This window comes from Channa argus, chromosome 1 (assembly GCF_033026475.1).
Source record: "Channa argus isolate prfri chromosome 1, Channa argus male v1.0, whole genome shotgun sequence".
Taxonomy (NCBI): Eukaryota; Metazoa; Chordata; class Actinopteri; order Anabantiformes; family Channidae; genus Channa; species Channa argus.
In genome coordinates, this window is record NC_090197.1 from 30,647,975 (window position 1) to 30,673,113 (window position 25,139).

The 25,139-nt window shown below is 38.8% G+C and overlaps 1 protein-coding gene across 1 annotated transcript in view; it reads left to right on the forward strand.

Moving 5' to 3' along the window:
- Window positions 1-1,511: 1,511 nt before the first annotated feature.
- gfra1a (gdnf family receptor alpha 1a) overlaps window positions 1,512-25,139 on the forward strand; it is a 90,228-nt gene continuing 66,600 nt past the window's right edge. Inside the window, exons 1-3 of the mRNA XM_067512382.1 lie at window positions 1,512-2,007; window positions 2,483-2,788; window positions 3,659-3,739. Coding sequence (XP_067368483.1) covers window positions 1,953-2,007; window positions 2,483-2,788; window positions 3,659-3,739 — 442 coding nt within the window. The 5' untranslated portion in view covers window positions 1,512-1,952. The remainder of the gene's footprint in view (window positions 2,008-2,482; window positions 2,789-3,658; window positions 3,740-25,139) is intronic.

Below are 25,139 nucleotides of genomic sequence, written 5' to 3' on the forward strand. Positions count from 1 at the left end.
GACAATTAGCCGAGATAGTAGCCTCAGCTTGTCTTTCATTTGTACCCATTTTCTGTGTCTTTTCTAGTCTTGTTCTCTGTGTGTAAAAATAGCAATGGACAGTGGCCTTTGCTATATGTGTATAACTAAACTAAAAGTAATTTTAGGATTGATTCATTGTACCTGCCTAATCACAGCTTCCTGAATTTTCAGCAAGGAATTATTCCCCATCTCTGAATGAACCAGTATGTGTATATGGAGAAGGGTTGATTTATTGTGGCGAATGCCAGTATCCTTGATTGATTCGCCCCAGTCTTTAATGCAGAAGGGCTTATTGACATGGTCTGATCCCATGTATTTAGCAAAGTACATTAGTCTCTAAATAGACCATATAGGCAATCAATGAGCTACAGGAAGAGATACAAGTTGCATGATGGATCATCCCTGGTATTACAATCATGCTCAGTTTGTTTGCTTTCCAGTCATTTGGCAATACATTGATCAAACAGAGGTGGTTAAAATGTGATGCTCATAGTTTTTGAATCCTGACATAAAAGCATCATAAATGGTTTCATATTGCTTTTACTAGTGACTTTTACTTCAGAACCACCAATAGATGGCGACAGTTACAATGTCCACTCTCCTCTGTGAGCAGTGAGGGCAGCTGTTTCCTCAAGGCAGTGCCAGGCTTCTTTCCTAGTATAACATATTTGATATAGGTTATATATTATGTTTACAACCCAAGAAGTGTGTCAGCATCCTAACAATACCCAACAGCATACACTATTCTCAGTTGTCAACTACTGTTGTAATTTCTGTATTACTTGCAATTTGGATTACCATTATAGAGACTGGAGGAGACGCACATGCATGAAATATCACCAAAAGGCTACATACAATGTGCAGTGTAAAGTCTGTCCGTTTAGTCTGTTACTCAAGTGGCACTCAAGTTTAAAGGGATTGAGATTTAAACAAATTGCCATTTAAGCTACTCCACGTGTTGCTATATTTATCATGTCATAAAAATGCACTTGAGTCATGCTCTTTGCCCTTTCCCTGTCAACACAGTTACAGAATTGTAAGCCAGCCCACACACATCACGAGTTGATGGTGCTAGTTTAATCTCATGAAGTCATAAATGCAAACACATGCCCTCTGTGGTTATACATTTTAAAATGCAAAAGTTATTTGTTTGTTTTGTATGCAGTATGACCACTGGATGGTTTAGACTATTATAATTAAAGACAATAAATAGACTATAGTAATCCTAAAAGGTACTTCCAATGAGTATGCCACCGACTAGTAACCATAACCTTTCAAAATTATCACTGTGCTGTTGTACACTCATTGGCACTTTTGTCTCCGGTGCTCATTAGTGAGTTAAGTAAACTTTTAAAGCAAATAATTTTCTGTGCTGTCATTGTAATATTATCATAATAAGCGAGTGAGTTTACTTGGATATGAAGACCTGTCTTTGTAAATTTATGATAAGATTACTGTACTTTACTGCGAGAGGGAAGCTGGCAGTCCCCCAGTGCTGAATGCGCTAGACAGCAGTGGGGCTCCAGTTGGCTGTATGCGCTCAGACGCACAGACGCAAGCATCCAACTGGCTGGAGTTGGAGGACACTCCGTTTCGCTTCCACCGCTGGTCTGTTCCACTGTCTTTGTCTCCCGGCGGTGAGAAGACCACCCGCACGGGAGGGAAATAAAGGAAGGAGCAAATCTTGTTTTTTTTTACTTGTGAAGACTACAAAGAGTCAGAGAAGAGCAACTGCGGAATCAGGACTGGATACTTTTTGGAGGGGAAATTATTGCTCGCACGAGTCGAGCTGGATCTGTTCTGTACAGCGGAGCGCACACAATTACGTCTTTTCAATGGATTTCAGTACAGTGGAAGTAACCTGGGAATTAAACTACTGTTAAGTCGCTTTTAGTTCGTATATTTCTTTAAGACAAAGGTTTTTGTTTCACATGGAGAGGAAGACGATGATCCTCGCAGTATTGTATGTCATTGTGCCTGTTTTCGGTAAGTTTTACCTGATGTATCGCCACCGTGATGTCAATTACACAGGATAGATTTGCAAAAGGTTCTGAGCTCCAGTAATAATATGGGTCCGGTGGAGGCAGCGGAGGCTACATTACTCGGGTTTCAACACCAAAAAGTAAGCCCGCAGCGGTCCGTAATTCTACAGTAGTGAGTGAGTGTGAAAGAAGGTTTTTCCAGTTAACTGCGCGTTATCGTGGGCACGGCGTAACTCCGTTACTTGTGTGGACCATGGTGTACGTGTTACGGAACTGCTTTTGCTTATTGCTTATAAAAATTATTGATAATGGACTACAGATCATTTGGTGGCTATAACACTCAGTTTAAAACCTTTAAATTCCTCAAATCAGCTTGCAAAGTGCCTAAGCTCTGAATATTTACTGGGAACAAGTGAGCAAACCAAAAAAAAAGCATTTTATTTTCTTTTTATTACTATAAATGGCATTTCTGTTCCCAGATGTTCTGTGCTATGCGGAGGAGAACCTGCGTGCTGGGCCCACCCGGCTGGACTGCGTGAGGGCCAGTGAGCTGTGCCTGAAGGAGCAGGCGTGCAGCACCAAATACCGCACGATGAGGCAGTGCGTTGCTGGAGGGAAGGAGAGCAACTTCAGCATGGTGGCTGGCCAGGAGGCCAAGGACGAGTGCAGAAGCGCCATGGATGCGCTTAAACAGAGCCCACTGTACAACTGTCGGTGTAAAAGGGGAATGAAGAAAGAGAAGAACTGTCTGCGCATTTACTGGGGAATCTATCAAACATTACAAGGTTAGTTCTGTGCTTTTGCTGAAACCTTTTCATTGCCAAGAACCACCTAGAGACACAGCCTCAGTCTATTACCAGATTCAGATATAGGAGTTTAATTGTGCAGCTACTTCTAATAGGTGTAGGTGTTTTTGTTTGACTTTAGAACTACAAGTATACTAGCGCTTATTTCATAGAGGTGCCAAGAAACACACCTGGTCCCTCTGGATCTTTGTTCCTTAGCGATTAGGCTTCAACTACAGAAAAGACAACCCATACGTGTTTTGATCTGTTGTGTAAAAGGGTGAGATGGTCCGTAGCCCTCACTCTACTCTCCTTCCACTGTACGGAGGGGGCAGCATCAGTCTTCATCCTTCTTCTCTCCCATTCTAGCCCCGTGACCTTGCCACCATAAATGGAAAAGCTCAAAAAGTAGCACACAGCCTTATATCTATCAAAAGTTCAATGCGATCATGTGCAGTCATTCAGATTTCATTTAAATGTGGTCCCTGAATCAGTTCACAGCCACGGTCCTTCAAAGCTGAGACACTTTTGACCTCCTAAATCACTTTTCTTGGAGGTAATGGAGCGTGAAGCCCCTCACTGCTGGCAGTGCCATCTTAGAGTGTTGATCATAGCAGGAGACCTTTTAGTTCCTAAACTGTATACAGTCCATCACCAGTGAGTCGACTTCCACTTGTGCGACACAACTGACCAACCTGCCTAATCAAGCGTGTGGCTATGTGCCAGCATAGTTATCGACTGACCCAAATAACCCGTGTCACATACAGGCCAATCTAAAGGGTGAAGAACAATAAACAAAACATGATGCATTTGAAAAAAATCTATCTTTCTAGTATGGTTATCCATCTGATATGGGTATTTTCTTCGCAGGTAATGATTTCTTGGAGGATTCTCCATATGAACCTGGAAACAACCGTCTATCTGACATTTTCCGCCTGGCTCCAATCATAGGTAAGAATACAAACTCTGCTGTGTGCAGGCTTTCACTAAATCTTTTACAATTGTTATTTTTTTATTTTTTTTATTTAATTCATTATTTCATTGGTTGTCCATTTCAGTTGAGATGCAGTTGAGCTCCAAGCTGTGCATGCTCTCATTAAAGGTTACCTGTGTGTCAAGTATTTATCCTCCCTCATTGATTCCACCATCTGCCTTTCTCTTCCCTTCTATATGCCCCAGCAAAATTGCATGCTGGCTGGAAGTGACCTTGCATGGGGAGCTATAGTTCTAAATCTCATCAAGCAGTGGATAAATGCTTTAGATGGAGAAAGAGGGTTCTGCTGTTGCTGGTGTATGTTGCTGTGGTTGTGGACAGCTTCTTTTTGTGGCTCTTTGGAATCCACTTGTTGAAAAGAGTGTGAATGAGTAGCTCTTCGAGTGACTCCGGAGAGCATGATAGGCATATTTGAATTTGCATCGTGTGTGGAAGCGATGATGACTTAAGCCTCTAGATGGCGATGTTATTCCCTTCTTCACAGCCACTCTAGTACTCTGTGATCCCATTGTTGAGACTGTTGTGGGTATGTGAAAGCCTGGTGTATGTGTAGCACAATCATGTAGCTGCTGACATTTTCATTATTACACTGCAGGTGATGAGTACCATGTCAAATCAAACAGACACACACACTCTGCCTCCACATCTTCAAAGAACAAGGTTGATATTTTGACCCCTTATGATAGAGAGGGGCATTTTCTTTTTATTCCTCTGTCATTTTCTTTCTCATAATATGCTAAATTTGCCCTTAACCAATATTTCTCTTACAGTAGAATGACATCATGCTGCAGGTGGTTAGATTAAGATAAACAAAATCTTGGACTGGGTACTGACTTTATGACTAATTTGCTTTTAAAGAAACACCAGCAAACCTTTTTTTGCAAACCCTGTTCTATCCTGGTGCTACTATGTATTGAAAAAAGGGTAGGACACAAAACACACACACAAATACATAAATCGGGTCTATACACTATGTCTGTGGCCCTTAATATTCTAGCCAGTCCCAGCCAGTACAAGACATCTAGAGGCAATGAGTGCTGAAGTGCAGAGTTCACATCACAGGCAGGTGACATCTCTTGACAGTCTTATTTCCAGGACTGGAAACAGACAGATTCATAGTGTCACTCAATAGTGAAGTTAGGCATTCCTTATATGCTGTCCAATTGCTGCTTTATGTTGATTAATGGCTTTGCATAATTAGCGTATCTCTCTTTGTAACTGGCAAACATCATATACGTCTAGCTGCATATAAATCATGGTATTATGCATAAAACTTAGAAATGTCTAATTGTTTAGTTAATCTGTTGGTTATTTGTTTATAAAACATTGATCATTCATACACGAACAACATGTATTTCACAGTTTTACAGATTCCAAGGGGAAATCTTCATTTTGCTAGTTTGGTGTGATGAACAGTTAGCAAACATTTTCTTTTTAAATGACTCAAATTATTATTTAGTAAATCCATTCTTCTTTATATTCAGTGGTTCCCTACTTGTTGGAATTTTGTATCAAGGCAGTCAAAGATTTGACAAACATTACAGAAATTAATTTCAATTCTTTTTTAATAACATACAGCAAATTATTGCTTAATTGTCACAGTAAAGCTCAGCTTTAACATGATTCTGGCAGAAATGATTAGAGTTTGTTTTTGATCACTCAGACAGCTGTATATGTTCAAATTCTAGAGTACAGAACTACATTGTGCAGAGAATAACATATTTATACAAAAAGCCACACAAACAAACACAGTAATTTTAGAGGGGACTAATATGAAGAGTACTCTCTGGGAATTGTGGTTTTTAAATTATGCAAGTCTGAATCTTGCTTTGCATAGAACTTTGTATTACTTTGTTTGATTGTTTTTCCTACTTGTCATATATTTTTGTTAATGTTTTGTTTTCAAAGATCTGCTTACATATCAAAATGTTAAAATGAAATGTTAATCACATATTTTATTATTTTATACTACTATCATAGTGCAAATTACTAAGTGACAATTTTAGTTTTGCAAAGTGTAGTCATTCTCAGACACCAGTTTGTGAAGCACTTTTTATTCAAAAAGGCAGTCTGTTGTCAAGCTTGTACTTAAGGAGGCTCTGAGAATGCATTTCATGTTTGACTCAGTGATTCTCAACTATAGGAACAATAGGCAGCCAAATCAATGTGTAACTCCATAATCGACCCCTTGTCTCTGACAGAAGCCACTAATCTCTCGTGGCACTCATACATACAGTGAACAGATGCACAGACGCTCAAACACACACACACACACTTCTGTGCACTAAACACCTGTTCTCAACGACACGCCCATAGACGTCAGTCTGGTTTCATTAGAGAGACGTGTGTGGTGGTGTCACACAAATATACCGTACTGTCTATGCAGCTGAATCAGATAGTATGGGTATTGTTTTGCTGCTTTACAGAAAGAATAAGGGGATTAAGATTTTATACAAATTCAAATAATATTCTAGCTAATAGATGTACACACAACACACAGCTTTTCTGCTGGGTTAATTTAGCTAATTATGTCCAGATTTTTACCTGGGGGAGAATGGCTTTACCCCCTGGGTTGAGTGGAGTTAGTCACAGTTAAAGTGGTAGCCACTTATTTCTTGGCACCAAAAAAATAGCATCTACTATTGCAGTAGTACAGCAGCCTGCAATAGTTAGTTCTTTGTGGTGGTTTTAGAGAGAGAGTTTGGCAAAATGACAAGATATGGAACGCTGGCTGCAGAATGCTTTGAATTTGGAATTTACATATTTCATTATGAATGATTAGATGTAAGTGTCCGAGGGCTTATGATCCACACAATGTCAACACTGTTGGTTTTTGAATAGATTTGAAAAGCAAAGCAGATCAAATATCATCTTGTGTATTTTTGTGATCCATGTGAACTCATTCTTTTTAGCATGTCTTTGCTAAAGTGAAGCTGCTACAAGAGATGCAGGACTGACGGTACCTTGATTTCACAGTTCAATAGGTGACACATACAGTTGGAGTTAGTCTCCATAATGTATGGTTCCACTGCACATATACATAATAGAAGGGATTTTTTTCACTTGGATGATAGCATTATACTTTCACAATGAGCTTTTTAAATTAGTTCCCACAGCATAAATACAGACACATGGTAACTCTTTTTGAAAGTTGCCATCTCTTTTATATATTACTTTCTGTAATTAGGTGATGACAGCTTTATATCTCAAACCCATGCACAGAGGAAATATTTAAAACTCATTTAGCACAGTTATTGTGGCAGCGGTAAACAAGACTCACTGTGTGTGTGTGTGTGGATATTTTGGGGGGATTTTCATTGCATTTCAGTTCAGGCTGTTGGTGCCTCAGATTCTGTCAACATAATATCCCCATGTTCAGTTCCTTTATCTTCCTCTCGCTCTCTCTTTAGCAGTTTGATGTCTCTGTTTCAGTTCATTAAAGGGCTCAGTGAGTTGTTCTTTTGCCATTGGAACCACTGGACCACTGCTTCCTTATTAGAAGAAAACGTATGCTGGTTTAACTTTACCTTGATCTCATGCAACATGCATGACATACACAGACAAGGGAAGTATGGCTGTAGACTTTCTTGTGCTGCACATGTGCCAATTTTATTCACTCCGTGCTATATAAAAGTTAATGTTGTTTGGTAACCTTTGTGTGAACTGAGAGAGATGTTAGTTTTGTAAAATCCTGGGTTTGTGAATTAGTAAACAGATAGTTAGGAATCACGCTGAGCAGAAAAACAACTCTTTTCTATTGTACTGCATGAGCTCATAGAAGCTTACAGCAAGGAGAGCAGAGTTTAGATGAGATGGCTGCATTTCTCCTCACCAGTTGCCCATGTTTATGAGTCAGTGATCCATGCAGCAGGGAGCAACACAGAAACGGGAAGCATGATTTGGAGATTCGAGAAGACTTAGAATTACTGCCACATCACTTGGCTCACACTGCTGGAAAATCAAAGCGATGTAGGAAATGGATGAGTACATGGCCTAGGCGGTTTTGTATTACTCCATTCATGAATACTTGCTGTTCCAGGTAGCTTTTGAATTCTTTTCAGAATGTATTCCACATGAGTTAGTTTCTATCCCCCTCTTCATTAGTTACTGTTTACTGTCCTCCTCTGGAACATCTTGTGTTTTGACACTTTAAATATGTGTATTCCCTATTTGAATTCCTACATAGGTGTGCTTGACCTGAAACGTTTCGGGATGTAGGGAAAAGGTGATCTAAAATTAGACATTTTGGCCACTCTCCACAAGGAATACAGTCCATAATGCTGTATTTGCCGATTTCATTTTATGAAGCAGTCCTCATTTAGCACTAGTACAGTGAGAGGTGAGAGTGATCTAACACAGGGCAAAAATGACACAGACTGCAAACACCAGTCCGTGCAGCAGCCAAAAGTGACTTAACATAAATACTGCAGCTGTGCATAACTGATGGCGTGGCAGTGGGTAAAAAATGATAAGAACATCACAGATTTCAGGAGGTGCAATCCATGCATAAAAATGAGTTTATACAACAATCATTTTCACTCTGCCCTGCAGACTGACCTTTTACACTTTTTTTGCAGTTTTGAACTGATAATATAAGATTTAAGTTAGCTGCATAAAAATGGTTTTAGGTTAAGACTTTATAGTCAACAGGGGGGTTATATAATTTATACCATATATTGACAATTAAAAAACCTATTTGAATCCTTCTCTGTCTTTCCCTGCTCTTACTTGTCAAGGGCATCAATAATTGATATGAACTTTCAGATAAATCTGGAAACATTTTCTTGAGTACTGGAGCAATTTATCTCCAAACGATGCCTGTTTAAGTTTTTCTGCAGGTGGTTCTGCAGTAATCAGTAAACTCTATCCTCTGGCTTGTCATGACTTTCTTTGTCATATATTGATGTCTTTTTGGCTTAAACTCTCTCCCTAAGCTCCGTCCTCCTCCCAGTTGGCTGGTACAGCAGTTCTCTGTACATCACCCACACACCACTCATAAGCCCCAATACACCATAGCTCAGTATTGTGTCTCATGTGTCAAGACTTCAAACACATCTTGTCCTCCTCCCTCCTACTACTGAAGTCAACCTTAAAGCACAGTTGCTGGGATATGTGTGCATGTTTCTGTGTGTGTATTGTGAATGTAAAAACATCTGTAAGTGCGTGGCCCGGCTGTCATGCCAAGGCAGCGCTTCAAATCCCCCTGTGCTGACACACAGGGCTGAGAGGCTGTCAGCACCACTCAACCACTGGCTGTAGAGGAAGTCACTCTCATTATGAGCTGCCAATGTTTAGAGATAAGAGTGTCTACTGCTATCTTTTTCACTGCTTGTGTTTGTGTGTTTATGTGAGTGTGAGATAGTCGGGGAAGGAATGCAGAGGAGTTACAGAGGTAGAAACATAATTTATTGTGCCGTATCTTTTAGAGAGCGAGAGACTATCCTTCCTGTTCTCTTAACTTTATTTTTTACCTTTATTTATCTTGAGTTGGTTGACTGAGCACACTTGCTCTTTCTTCTGCCGCTTCCTGCTTCACGCTTATTCAGTCAAACTGAGCAGATTCGGTGTTTACTTTCTAAAAGTTGCTGAAAGTGTGGGCATTTCTTTAGTTGATACCCTGGATCAGGATTGGTATCTGAAATTATTAAACAGATCAGGAATCACCTTGACTTGATCAGTGATTTATTTCCAGACATTGTTATTGACACTTGCATGACCGTTACCACAAATACACTCAAGTATTTTAGTGATCACAGTCAGTAAATAGCGCACATCTAAGGGTTGCGAATACTGAAGCTAGGCAAACTTGTTATTAAAAGATCTTTGAACAACAGCCTCATGTCTGCCCACAGTAAGAGATCTTAAAATACTATATTGATATTGAAGGTATTATGATCTATTTTTCTAGGAACAAGCAGTGCCGCAGATGAGGTCATTAGTTTCCTGGTTTGGTTTTGTTATCATAGTCCTGCACGTCTGACCTCACCAGCGTTCTCTTTTGCATCATTTCCCAGAAAAATACTCATTCACCTCTGTTAGATAAATTACTCACTCCCCTTGAGCTAATATTATTCAAGCTTTATTATTAAATGAGATTTTTTTTCTGCATGTGATTCACAGACAAATTGCTGCTCTTTGCTGCATTGACTCACATAGTCCAACTTTAATTGTGATTCTAAACTGACAACTTTACCTGACAGTATTTTCATTTTCTGTATACCTTATCACCTGGATCACAGATGTCCAGAAACCATTTTCTGATAAATTGTAGAGTACAAAGCAGAAGACCATGAAAAACAAGTGTAGAAAACTTCAAACAGCATCCTTAATTAGGCTAGTAGTTAAATGACAGCAACATCTAGGCAGTTGGTTTATTTGTTGGCCACAGTTTTTGGTTCAGATATTCAGTCATCATAGAATCTAAATCATGATGACTTTAGGGAGGTCCTGATTTTTCCTGTAGTTTTTTTTATTTTTATTTAAGATATATTCTAATAAACAAACAGAATAATTCAAGATTAACTTTTACTTTTATATTGGCAAGTATTGGCCTAAAAATCTCCACTACATGTAACACATTTACTCATGTAAAAGTACAAAGCAGATTATGCCAGTTTTACTTCAGGTAGAAAAGTTAAAGTATTTCATCAAGAAAATGTATTTTAAACAAAACGGATGAGAATTATGAGAGTAAGTAGGACAGACAGTATGTCCAATAACTAGAAAAAATAATAGGAACCAATTTATGTGTTGACAGATGGTACACAAGCATTAGTTAATTAAAAATATTTTTTATTAAAACATTTTAATATTTTTTATTTTATATTAAAACCACCAGGCAGTGTTTATGTTGTGACTGATCAGTGTAGAATAAAATATTTCTTCCTTTACACTTTTTCCCTCCACTTGTAAGAAGCTCATGGCTTTTTTGTTTTTTATTGTGAGTGAAGCTGCTGAGTTTTTGGTCTTGATGTTAAGCTCTCTGTAGTTAACTAAGGTAAGACATTTCCGATATGCATCCTATACTTTATCCATCTGTTTCCATCTACATTATGCAATTTCTTTGCAGCACAGAGCAGATGAAATTACACACATAAAACTCATCACAAGAATTTTTTTTAAAGACCCACAGATCCACTGATGACTTTACTGTCCCTGCGCCTTGTCTCTTATGAAGCCTAATCAATATGGTGCTGTGTTAGATTGGAAACTTGAGGCTGTGTCTACAAGAATATATTGATTTTCCCTTTTTTTTCCTACCCCCCCGTGTTCGCGCCTTCTTTTCCACCTAAGCTCTTCCGTTCAGGCTGGGATCAAAATCTTTATCCTTCAGCAAGGTTTTAGGTATATGGTTCCAGGCTTAGCTGGACTCCTGTGTTCTGAGAAAGACACAGCCTGATGGGGATTTGTGTTTTCACTGACCTTGTCTCATCTCTGTATAGCTGCCTTTTAGCATATACTGTGCAGTAATCTGAACGATTCAGAGATTCTAAGCGATGTGGGAGCATAGTTTTAGTTAAATATAGATGGATTGAAGGTGTTGGTGGTTTGGGAGGAAAGGCGAGGCTTAAGGAAAATTCCTCTGCATTGTGAAAAAATGTTATTCTGATTTAGTGGTAGCTGTCAGCTTGCATTATAAAATCCACTATATTAGGCAGCATGGACTGAACCTAGTTCAGATTTAATCCAATTCCTTGAAGTAAGGTCAAAAGGACACCTTTATTTTTCATGTCTAATCGGACTGAAGAGCGCTTGATTTTTAAATTTTTTTTCCGATCAAGTCTTCAAATTCTCTTTGCCCATCCAACTTCATGTCAGCTGGCCACTTAATTCACCATACTGTTTCAAAAATGACTGATGCATCTGTGAACCATTGGCAGAATAATTCTAACAGCAGCCATATCATCAGGTTGCCAGTCCAATTGCTGGCTGGCACACCATGGGCCAAGAAAATCATTTAGTTAAAGGTGACCAGATTTGAGTCCCTCTGAGAGGTCTTTGATTGGATGTGAAATAGAGGGGTGATTCATCATAGTTAATAAATGCTGTTGACAGCTCAAATCAGCAGGAGGGAGCATGTGCCAGGTCTGCCTCCCACTGCTGCTTTATACTGGATGCAAATGTGGACAATTAACTTTTCAAATGCACTGTTGCAGACACCTACATGGAGTTGTACACGAATGTGTGCACTTGCAGTTAGACATGACTATTTTTGAGGACTATACAATGATATTCTTAATTAAAACATTTGATCTACTAGATAGTGTCTCCGAAATTGTTTATGGCAATATATATATATGTTGGTATTTTTCTATTTGAACCTATATTTGGACTGATATTAGATTAATATGAACCTGGACAGCCTGGACAGAATGATTGACAAATGACTGAATGTTCTTCATCTGGGTCAGCTTGGCTGACACAGTAACTCGGTTGCATAGCTGACAAGTCAAGCCAAAACAAGGAAAACACAGACATTCAATACAGGTTCAGTCTTTGGACATCTTTGCCTCTTGCCTCCGTCTAGCAATGTATATAATAGGTAGGGTATTTGGACATTCTGTCAAGACCTGTTTTGGACATACAAGGTAAGGCAAAACCATGATGTCTTTTAAGGATAATTTTGGAAGTGTATGTCCAATTTAGACATCTATTACACATCCACACAAGGTTCCAATTAAAAACTTTTGCAACATCTTCTAGTCATTGCGCTTCCATTGACTATTTTTCAACATATAATTATGACCTAGTCAACATTTAATTCATTCATTTTTTTTAGTAAAGTAATGTTAAAAAAAACTCTTCAAAAAAAAAAAAACTTCCATAAATATAACCTAGTTTTAAACCAGGCATCTTTTGACCTGAATCACTAAATTAACACTTGCTTGTGTCTGGATTTAAATTGTACCTTTAGCCGGTTAATTTGATTTCCATAGTTAACACCTAAATTCATTTAAAAAGGTCAAAGAATTACGTGTGAATCAACAGTGAAGAGAATATTTTATTCGGCTCGGTTTAGTTAATTACTGCGTGTCATAATCACAATGCGTTTGGCTCCGCTGGCTGAGACTTGACTGACCACTGGCAGGTGCTCTAAAGCCATGGCCTTGTGTTAAGCTGCTGCTGTAACCCCTCAGCTGCACATAGTCAACTTGCAGATTAACATGCCTCGGCTCCGGTTGTCGGGACTTCCACTCGTGCAGTTGTGTCTTAATAGAATTTCACACTGTAACACAGCAAACCGGACTGGACTAAGCTATACTGTTTCAGTCTTTTATGGAAGTGGCTTTGTAATGGTATGCTTCTTTCTCAGCTTGAAGCTGTTAAAAATCTCATTCTTTGCCTTGACACTTGATGTACCATAGAAATTATTTAAAGCCAGTTTTCATTGTCTGACATCAGCAGGGACAGTATTAACACAATAGCAAATGCAGTTGTTCAGTATTACAGATATCATGGCTTCTTCTTTGTCTTTAAAGGGATGTGTAACATCACTGTGATGTACAAGCTTGGCTGTTAAGTTAATGCATGTAAATTTATGCATTTGGTTGAAATATGTTACGCAGTATAATGCCAGAGTTGTGTAGCACAGCATTTTGTTTTTCTCACCACATCTGGTTGTTTCTGTCATATTGCAAAAATCACTGCTTTTCCTTTTTTGCACTTTTAATTAGCATTGCCATAAACTAAATAAATGTGTCAACATTGTATTATTTTACACAGTTACTCGGCTTGCTCAATGTACTTTTAACCAGTTATTAGTTAGTAGTAGTAGCACTGATAATGATGCAGTAGTGATATAGTAGTTGCATATGTCATTTGTAAAATGCAGGTTTGTTTGTAGTTGGTTGATGATACATAATCATGTTTTCTGGATAAGTTCATGAACAATCTGCACATGTTAATGGTCTGGCTCAGTTTCTTATTTGCTTTTGAAAACTTATACCTTAGGGACCTCTTTACCAGGAAGTCTAAAGCTGCTTTTCCTGTTTAGCACACTTTGTTTTAACATATCTAGTGATAAATTGGAATTTACACTCTGTCCTCTGTGGTCTTGTTTTTCTATAGCTACATTGTGTCTGATTGAAGCAGTGTATCTAATGAACAAACTCCTCTTTTTAAAGAATAATGGCTTCATCCCTTTTTCTTTATCTTCTCCTTTTGTGATTTTCCTTTTGATCACAGAACAGCAGCATCACTAAAAAGGAGACGTGGCCATAAACAGAAACCTACACAACCAAGACCAAGCACCCACATATGCATCTGTGTATGCATCCACTGGCACCCAAAAACACACATGTAGCACACAAAAAGCATCCTGCTGATTTCTGGTTCGTTGCTGGTCTCTGCTCTCAGAAATGTTAAATGAGGGCATTGATACATAAATTTGCATGTGTTTTATCTACAACCGTCCTCCTAACTAAAAATCCATAACTGTGTGCCCTCAATTTGCTGGGCAGCTTTAGATGCTTCTATTGTGGAGTTGTTTCAAGTGAGTCTTTTGTGGCCGTTGGACCAACTTGATAGTGTGCACACTCTTCTCGCATAAGTGGGCAATACCGAGATATTTTCCCATGGGTAATATGGGGTAAACCACCCAAAGCTGGCAACTAGAATGACCTGCCACTCAGCAATGTTTGGATGACTGATTGTGTGATTGGTTGTGTGACAGAAGCTCATTGCTAAGCTAATTAAACAGCTGAATATTTCTGTATTCCAAAATCTGGACAGTAGTTGGGAATATTATTTCCATTCTTCTTATACTATACGTGTATAAGGGTACAGATGCACCCACACACGAATAGTTGAATATCCTGGTACAAAACATGATTTGGACCAGTTGTGATTTCTCTGATTGACACAGACTATAAAATCCCATAGGACTTTTTCTCATTATGTCTGCTGCAGATAAGAACTATACTCCCTCGATGATTTTACTGGCAACAATTCTTTCTTTAATTGCCTTCTGTAGCACACTGAACTGGTCTTACAATCCTTTGTTTCTTAAACTCAGGAAGGATTATAAACCTTTCTTTTGTGTGTTCCTTTTACCCTTAACTTTGCCAACATGGAAACGACCCAGAATGTAACTTGTGCCTGTCAACTGAGTGATCTGAATGCTGTCTTTCTGGTTCTTGTTTGACCTACCCTTTTTACCTGTGAGTGTTAGTTGGACTCTTGGCCTCCCTGTAACCTTTGTGAACCCTGGTGAACCCTGATGGCTGTTGGTTGGTGGTCCTGAATGAAGCACATCTCTTACAGAGGGTGGGGAACCATGGAGCAGCTCCACCGCTTCGGCTCCAGAAACGGGGGGTGCCCAGGGCAGAGAGTCTGTTCTGGGCAAAGGGAACCCCTCCTCCACGGAACTTCAGGATCCCAGTAGAAACAGGAGAGCTCATCCCAATTGGGCCATACTGGGTAACGACAGAAATGTGTTTGTGTGGGTGTTTAATCATGCATGATTGTTTTGGGATTTTTTTTGGAGTGTGTATTAGTGTGACACACAATGCACATACCTAATTCTTGTCAGTATATATTTTCTTTGGTATGATTCAAGGAAGACAAGAAGAAAAAAAACAGTTTGTTTATGTTGTACAGTTGTGCATACTTCACAATCACAGTTTCAAATATTCAAACATGTGATTGTAGTCGCTGTTGTGTCTTACTGGCATCACAAACATGCTGTACCTGGCTTTGTGATAAATGACATGTAGAATCAACTGAAATTTAGCATAAATACAAACTGTGGTTTGCTCTGGCTCAGTTTGTTTTTTCAGTGTTTTTTCATGAACTACTACTACTGGTTATCAAAAATCATCAACCTACTCATAAGAATAGTTTATTACCCATAAAACCGCATTTTTAGATTAGTTGCTGCAGATGTTTCAGGTTTCAGCCTTACTGCTGATAAGCAAACCACAGCTAGAGAGAACAGAAAAAGGGTCTTGTAGTTTTTACCACCATTTGAAAAAAAAAAGGCACGAATCTGGAGAATTTAATGTATGTGCTACGCAGATGCTTTTGGTTGATGGATAAGAGTTGTACTGTCAGCTTTCTTTTGAACTATTCGGTTCACACTGATTTTACACTTCGTGATATCAGTTATAGATTTGGGTTCTCTCAGGAGTATCAAAGAAAGATGTCAGTCCATTGGCCTGTCCATCTATCTGTTTGCTGAGTCTCAGCTGTCTCAGCAAGGGTTGACATGTCCTTCGGAGAAGTTTCTACAGCAGATGTGTTGTCTGTTGAAAAACCCTGCCTGTTGAAAAACCCTGGAGAGAGTCAGAGGGATGAAGTGGGGAGATGTAAGAGAGAAATGGGGGGGGGGGGGGGGGGGGGGGGGGGGGGGGGGGGGGGGGGGGGGGTAGGAGAAGTAGGGATATGTCATATTTTGATATTCCCACTGTGCCATTTTGGCTTTTGAATTTCCATTTTAGAGGGCAGTCAATGCCTGTGACTGCTACATTAGTTTTATGGCCAAAAACATCTTATTGCAGGCTGTGATGGTACAAGGGAAATATTTCATTTTGCACCACTGCCTGCTGAAATTTTAACTTACTGTCGTTGTCGTTGAAGTAGTTTTACAATTCATGGCATTATTTCAGCTTTGGTGTACCGTATATTTGGAGCTTGAGTGTGCATACACAAACACAACTAGATGAACTACAAAAAGATTTTTTAGCTGGACTGCAAATATTTCAGTATTTTTCACTGACAAACACATGTAGCCACATATATATTTATAGTTAGTCATTTAGCAGACATCTACCCAAAGCGACTAACCGGTGAGATAGAAAGCAAGCAAAAAAAAAAAAAAAAGGTAAGTCGGTAAGGTGAAAACTTTAAAGCACAGTACTAGGAGAAGAAATGTTTTAGTTTTATGAGCAAGATAGAACAGATAGCAAGGTGTTGTTTTTTTCCAATATAACTTATTTATATAATAGTTGAAGTGCATAGGAAGTTGCTGAAGAGTTCCACTTTCTGAAGATTGAAAGTAATGCTGTTGAATGCACTGAGCTTAAGAGCTTTGCTTAAGATCTTTTGCTGTGTGGTGTAGGTATCATCAGATGCTGTTCCTTGGCATAGCACAGTGGGCATGGGGGATTGTAGACCTGAATGAGGCCACTCCGGTAGAAAGGTGCTATTGAGTTTACCAGTGTAAAGACGAGTCAAAGCTTTGAACCTGATGTAGGCAGCTACTGGAAGCCAGAGATGAACAGTGGTGTGATGTTTTTCTTTTTTGCCTGAACAAAAACGGGATGCCCTGCTGCGTTTTGGATTGTCTGCAGAGCTTTGATTGTATTTTCAAAAATTGTAAATTATATCATAGTTGAGAAGTGTTGTGAGGAAAAGATTCAAATTAGTTTTTAAATGTTTTAAAATACTGTTCAGATACATGCTTTAGTTTGTAGTAGCACAATACACGCTCAGACAGAAGCTGCTTGTGTGGACAGATAACAGCATTTTAAAAAAATCCTACCATTGGTGCTTGAGATATAAGGGCAGCTGGTGTTTAGGATTTTGCCAGTGGAACTCTATGGTCCTTCAGCGCTATAGTACAGTTCTGTCGTACTTTGAAATGGGCACAGAATCTCCAACCCACTTCACAGGCATGCTTAGTTTGACAAGTGTCTCAGAGAGATGTTCATGGAAAGGTTGGAATGTCACTTTGCTGCTTGCCGTCTGTCATGCTTAAACGTTCCTGCTTTTGCATTGTGTGGGTCTGTGCCTGGGTGGGTGGGTGGTTGTGTGTGTGCTTGTGGTAAAGGGAGAGTATGAGCATTTGTGTGTGTACCTTCAGGGATGCTGGCATTCAGATTAATTAAAAACTTCAATCCCTCTGTTCTCTGACAGGGATATGTATGCCGCTGAGGGCTTAACTAACTGTAAATACTATTTCTCCAAAGTTGTCATTTTAAAATATTCAACATCCCAGGTAATAATTTTTGTTTAAGGTGCTGCAGTGAGGATTGGAAAAGAGGAAGTAAATGAACTAGGTGAATTTTACACACTTGTGACTGTCACTTGTTTCAAGTTAACTGTGAACTGAGTGTAATCGGGCCTCTTTCAAAAATCTAATTCCATCTCATACTTATTCTAGTCTTGCCCTCTTCATTTTGTTAAACAAAGAAAGCAAAAACACATAATGCTTCTGTAAACAAACAGCACATCGTCAAAATCTTTACATTCTAGTGGAGGCTCCATGTTTTTATCAAGTATAAAAGGTATTTTTACCCCAGTCACCTGGGATGTTACCCAAAGGAGGCCAACAGTTCTGTCATAAAACATCAAAAATTATTTGTATTAGAGTATGTCATCTTAGTGAAGACAGAAGATGGTAAATGCTGCAGCCCTTAGAATGACTAATAACAGTGTTATACACATCAACCACCTTTTTTCTTTTATCCCTTTAAATGCACATTGGATTCCTATAATCTGTCATGTGGAGACCAGCTCCATGTCGGATTAAAAACTGTCCCACTGGAGAACAGCTTCACATTGAGCTTTTTTGTTTTCAGGCAGCTAAAAATGATTATTTATAGGTCAAAAATACTTTTATGAGTAAGCATATTATAAAAAGAGGTAGGCTTTGCAATTCCTCAGCAGCAAACAGTTTGACTAAACAAAGTAAAAAAGTTTTATTTTTCACAGCACTTACAAAAAAAATCTACGTTTCCCTTAAACAATGTTCTCTGAAAGTTAGTGTGTGGAAATGTATTCACATGAGTGTGCATTTACAAAAACTAAGCATATTGTTGAGGAACTGCTAGTTTTCTTGACATTAAATTGTTTTCTAAAAGCATCTGTTGCATTACAGCAACATAAAAAATTCTTGTGAAGAATAAAAAATGAGACCTTTCTGGGGGAAAAAACTTGACATTTTCATTTTGGCTTTAAGTGGATTTTATGAAACTATTAATTTTTTTTTTATTGCTGACGTAAATTTTTGCATGCAAAACTGTTATTTATATTGAAAAACTTTTGATGATACAATTTAAGAAATATAACTTAAAATGCAATTAAAAATGCGGGACTATTGTTAACACACCCCAGACTACAATTGCAGTTGCAGGGATCTAACCTGTTCCGGACGATTCTCTTTACCACCCAGAACATGTTGTCATCATCTTGTAACCTTGCCAGCTCAGGAAATTTAGCCATGAGCCGGTAGTCTTTTGGATGAGTCGTTGTCATTAAATGAGGAAGGTTAAAATGTCCTCCAGTCCAAATGAGTCATGGATGTCTGAAAGAAAGAGCTTATTTCAAATCAGCATTCTTAGTCAGAGAAGCTTAGGAAGGGCCACACCCAAAGCATTTATCCTCTCATTCCTTTATTCGAGATACAATTCTCACAGCCTGCATATAAAACACTGATGATTCCTTAAAAAATGATGGAAGGTAAATATATTTATTTAACTTTGTAACAGTGAGTTTTTAAATGAAACCTCTAGCACCTCATAGGGCGAGTATTACTAATCTGCATAAAATAGGCAGGGAATACAAAGGTGCTGACAGGCTACTACATACAGAGAAATAAAATATTTCAGTTTGTTAAACAGCTGCTGTAAGATAAAGATCAGTGAGCACCATTCTGAAAGTGACATTGACACTGAACTCTTAATTTTCCTGTTTCGAAGCATGCAGCATTGGTCATTGACTCATAAGGCACAAAAGTGCTAATAAAAGTTCAATACAACTACCTGGACAACATTTGACAATATTGTACTAAACTGTGTTGTTGTATTTATTAGAACAATTGTAAAACAAATTGTATTTATTAAAATAACAAATTACTGGGAAATACTGACAAATCTTTGCGCAAAATAGGAAACATTATCAATATTATTGTCTGTAATTTAACCCAAAGTTTATTTTAATCATATTTCTCTTAGTAATAGTTTTATAACTTCAACTGTTTGTTTTTCTTACTGTGATGATGGACGTCCTCTGACCTTAATAAAGTATCCCATCTAAACCCAAATATTCTTTCCTTAAACACAGCCAAGTTTTTTTTGTCAAATCCCCATGTATAAAAGTCACTTATTTCTCCTTTAACAGATTTTTTAATTCTTTATTCTTTAAAATCTCCCCAGCCTGTAGCCTGAGCAAAACAAACAAACAAAAAAAGCCATTGAATTATATTACTGCAGTGTGGTTGATGTGAAAATTGGAAAAATAAAAACCAAAGAACAAAAAAAAAAGAACAATAAACTTTTTTTTACAGCTGTAAAATTAAAAGACTAATGGCGTGTTGCAAGATTAATTTTACGTACATTTACAAAGCAAGGCAGGGTCAATAACATAATATAATAATTTTGTAGTTACTAAGTACTCTCTTTGGCTTCTTCGCTCGCTCACCTCCTCCAGTGTTATTCAAGCAGTACAGAGCAGCACAGGTCACTGAGCGTGGCATGAGCCCTGAAGAAAATCTCTGCAGTTGAATAACCAGGCGAGAGATAGATACCCACTACTCCTCCAGGTTACTGGCACTGAACCATGAACACCTTTGAAAATATCACGCCAAGTTTTTGCCCTTCTTCGTTCACACTCTGAGCCAGCATTAGGCTGATGTACATGCATGTTCTATGCATGCTTAAAAAAATAGTAATGACAGAGTGCATTTAAAGAGAGCTTGAAATAAACGGTCTAATGAGAGGTGGAGTTGGCATCTTACTACGTTAGGGTGATGCAGAGTAAAGTATGCATGTGCACGTATAATGTTGCTGATATTTTTTTTATACTGATAGAGACGTGGTGTGAATGCTTTTAAGGTCAAAGACAGCAGTAAGCAGTAGAGTCAATTCCCAGTGACAGCTAGTTCAGCAAGGTAGTCCAGATGTCTCTCCCCCAGTGCCTCGAACTTCTACAATACCTCCACACAGACCCTCTGTGGGACTTGTTCATTTTTTAAGTCCTTTTAAACATTTTTATACTTTGTGGGCAAACTCCCATGACCCCTAGTAGAATTGCAAGCGCTAAGAGTTGATGCACTGTTCCATTGCCAGGACAGCATCTGCGTTACTCTTTCTGGATCTGACGTTTGACAGTTGGTCAAACACTCCTTTTCAGCCCTTTGGCATAAGCTTGACATTGAAGAGGCATGTCAGCAAGGACAGCCCAACAAAGGTCAGAGCCTTCAGTATCTCATGGTGACTCTCATCCAAACCTGCCAGATATGTGGACTTCTCCTTAGTCTTCCAACTCTGCCTTCTCCTTGTTGGACATATTAGATGGGTTTGCTCAAACATGGTGTTTGTTCTGTCCAATCCATCACCGCCCAGGTTCAGATCAGATTGCAGAACTATGGAGTTGCCAGGTGGTGCCTTCTCACATCCAGACTATCCAACAAACACAGATACTTTGACTACCCCCTCTATCCCTCCGAACACAGTAGTGCTTGGCTGGTAGATTGCATATATCCCACACATGCCTGGCACCTCTCTTCCTGGGTAATACCAGTAAAGAATAGATTCCAGTCCCTATCCAGGAGTTTAGTTCCAGAACCAGTGCTACACATGGAGGTGAGCCCAACTGGGCCTCTATCTAGTTAGTACTGCTGCACCTCCCACACGAGAATATGAAGCCATGGATAAGCAGGCCTTGGTGCTGCCAAGCTACATTGCATCATACCCAAAATCCTATCACTGCAGATGGTGGGCCAACAGGGGGAATGCAGACTGTCCTGTGGTGTTTTTCTGCAGTCTGAATCATGTTTTACAAATACAAATTCAAGTATCAGTCTGCTGATTTGTTGTGATAGAGATAAAAATGGGTAAAAAGCCAAGTGGAGTCAGAGAGGGGTGAGAAGAAGTAGTAAAAGAGGCATAGACTGATGCCTGCTGTCCCTACCGTGGCTTTCTTTGTGTCTGTGTCCATCGTGTGAACACTGCTGTGGTTGCTCACAACTTGTACTTCATCCATTATTCACAGCTTCGCATTGACTGAGAGCAGAGGACTTAATCACTCTCCAACCAGAGGGAGGGAGAGGTGAAAGGGACATTATAAGCAACTGGACCAATGAAAGGCCTCAAACACCAAATGTGCTAATGTGCATCACGGGTGTGTGAGCAGAGTCTGCCTTGTTGTGCGTGCTGCAGAGAGCCAGGTGTCCTGATGTGTGATTCACAATACTCTGCTGTCCTGCCTGTGGAGCGTATCCATTAAATCACGGATGTTGACACAGACACACTTACAGTACATACATGTACTCCCACCAGAATGCTGCCTCTCTTCCATGCTTTGGGCTGAAAAATGAGCAGGGGGATTTCCTTCCCACCATTCCTAGTGTACAGTGATAGAAAACCTGTGGTAGCTCAGATCCTGCGGTTTTGTTTGACGTGGGACTGCAGAGCTGTTTTGGGTTGTCACATTAGACTCTTGAGGACAAGCTAGAGGACTTGGAAAAAGTGAGATATTTTGGCTAAAAATTAGAACTTTTTAGTCAATACTTAGATAAGCCACACACTAAGAGCACAAGTCACTGTTACAGTCAGCAAAATTTAAAGCCTTCCAAATATCTTAAATCATTTTACAATATAATGAGCAATATAACCTTTACCTCAATCCCATAATGAACAAAACTTTTCCTCTTATGGGAAATCACTAAATTTACACAATTCTAAATGCAGTTTTCTGAAGAATAACTGGGCAAGGTTCTACACTGTGCTTGTTTTTAATGAGACAGTTTGTTCCTAGTACAGGTCTGGACTTTACATCAACCAACTGTTTCTTATATAATATAAGAAGTGCTCAGTGTTTGTGATATTACACTGTAGTGCAGGGGGGTCCCATTTAAGTGATCTTGTCACAAAATGCTGTTTTGTAATGTTTAAGACGATTAACCAGTGATCAAACAGCTCTTTAAAGCTTATCCCATGCATCTTTAATTGGCAAGCATAGAGAGAGCACTGTGCATTGCTACAATTCTTGACAATTACATTTCTATTTTTTTTTTCCTTTTGAGCTATGCAGTGCAGTAAAACGTTTTCTACTCTGTATCCCAATTACTGTAAATATAGCAAAAGTGTAATAATGAAAACTGTCCAATCTTTTGCAGTCTCCTATAGAAAGTAATGTGAAACTTTTTTTTTAAATTTCCATATTACAAAGGTGCAGCTATGTGAGATGGAAGCTATAGCTGACACTGTGACTAAATATTTTGACTATCTTGTCAAGCAATGGCACAAAGGATTTTGTGAATAAGTTGAGTTGTTTCAAATTACTGTTACTGTTCTGCAAATATCAAGGATGATTTGAGAAATGTGCATAAGCAACTGAAAATGTTTAAAGTCAAATAAACAAGATTAGATCACTTTCACCCTACTGTGTTCTGTGACAGGTCAAAATCGAGCACAAGCTGTCTGACGGAGAAGTACAGTATGGGTTTGATATTTTGAACAGCAGTAACAATAGCTGAAGTAAACTTCATCCTTGCAAATGCTCATCTTATTGTTTGTCTTGATGCTATTCAGTACACCACTAAAGCATGTATAGGTGCAGGCACAGTGACACTTTTTGTGCAGCTAAATTTCAGCCTTTCTGAAAACAGAAAGTTCCAGGGCTAAAGGGTTGTTATGAGTTTCAAAATATAACCATGAAGTTACTAATTACGTTTTTACTTAACATTTGATGACAGCAGAACTCAAGCAGCAACATTGCTGTAGGGCAGGCTGAGCTTTATGAGCGGGGAAAAGTGCAGTGATAATAAAGTAAATATTGGACATGTGAATCCACAGTGTAGTTATTTAGCTGAAAATCCCTTCAATCAAGCCACATACGCTGTTTGTAATCATGATGTTATTTGGAACTCGAGACCCAGCTGCATATTGACATGTGAAAGCCATAACATGTTATGGTTTCTTTGGCTAGAATTTGGTCATTTTCAAAATGTATTGTAACTGTAAAGGGGTTTTCTGTAGTTTTAATTATTATTAGTTCTCCAATAACTGTCATATGTAGAGTATTGTCCGATAAGGTAAGATGCCAGCCGCTGTTAGGTTTTTTCTTGCTTTTATGTGACAGACTGCCTGGTCACATTTATGTATGCATGTGACTCGCAAATACAGATTTGTGTAGGTGTGTGTGCATGTCCTACTTGCCAGTGTCTTATTACAATTTTGTTAATGAGTGTATCTGGGTGTGTTTGGGTTCGAATTTGCATCTCTACCAGTTACTTGGCCTACAGTGTATTTCACAGGAAATACAAGTTATAGAGAGTTAAACTCCGACTTGGATTTGCTGTGTAGCTTTGTGAAGGGATGTATAACAGAGTGTGTGTGTGTGTGTGTTTGTGTGTGTAACAGAAAGAAAGAGTCAGACAGAGCAAGCCGCAAGCCAGCAAGCGTAGGCTGTGTGCTTAAACTTGAGAGATTTACATGCAAAGCGCTGGTGCTCCTGCATCTTAACTTGGGGAAGTGAAGGTTGAAATGTACTCAGTGCAAATGCGCTTATGACTGGCGAGGAAACCAATTTCATTTACAAGTGGGAACTCAAAGTAATGTATTCTACACTCACCATACTCAATCTTAAGATGTTTGACTTGTTTTCTTTACTAGAGATTTACGCCACAAAATAAACCGGCCACGATGTGATAAGTTAATTCATCTCCAGCTGTTTGGCTGATGCACTTTCAGACATAATTAGCTGCCTGTATGCATACTTACCAGTAAATTCCACAATAGACTCCCTCTGTCATGTGTTTTTTTTTCCCAATACATCCATTGGGTTTAAGTTTGGCATGCCCAGGCCTTCAGCATGTGAAGTATGTACACTTGTCCTCAGGGTTGCAATGGAGTTATGGAGATAAGAGGAGAAGAAAGTGTAACTGCTCCTCCAGTGAGTAAATGAATGTGGAAGTATATATTAATGCACCAGGTCATTTGTTGGGCAAGAGCCACTGTGATTCCCATGGAGTCTTTTTTGCAGTTTTGCTTTAATTTTATAACTAAGTCGTTTAAACTTTTCAGATTTAGGTGAAATATGCAGAGTATAGTAACTGAAATGAGTAGAACATGTGGATTCGTAACCTAAAAGAACAAAGCGGACTATGCACAGTATGGTATGATGCCTATGCGCTTTAGCAAGCTTGTAGTTTAATTAGATTTTAAACACTTTTAAGTGGCCTGCCACCTAATATTCCAGATTACGGGAATAAGAGGCTTTACATTCAGATATTTAATGGAGTATGAGTTTATATAGTCTGTGCACATTATAGTATGACAAAGAGATCGTCAAATGCATTTTTCTTACCAACAAATAATGTTTACTCACTCACACATTTATATATACTTTTACTACAACCATGACTGGTATCGAACATTTACACTCTGCATCTTTGAAAGGTATGTTTGTACGCAG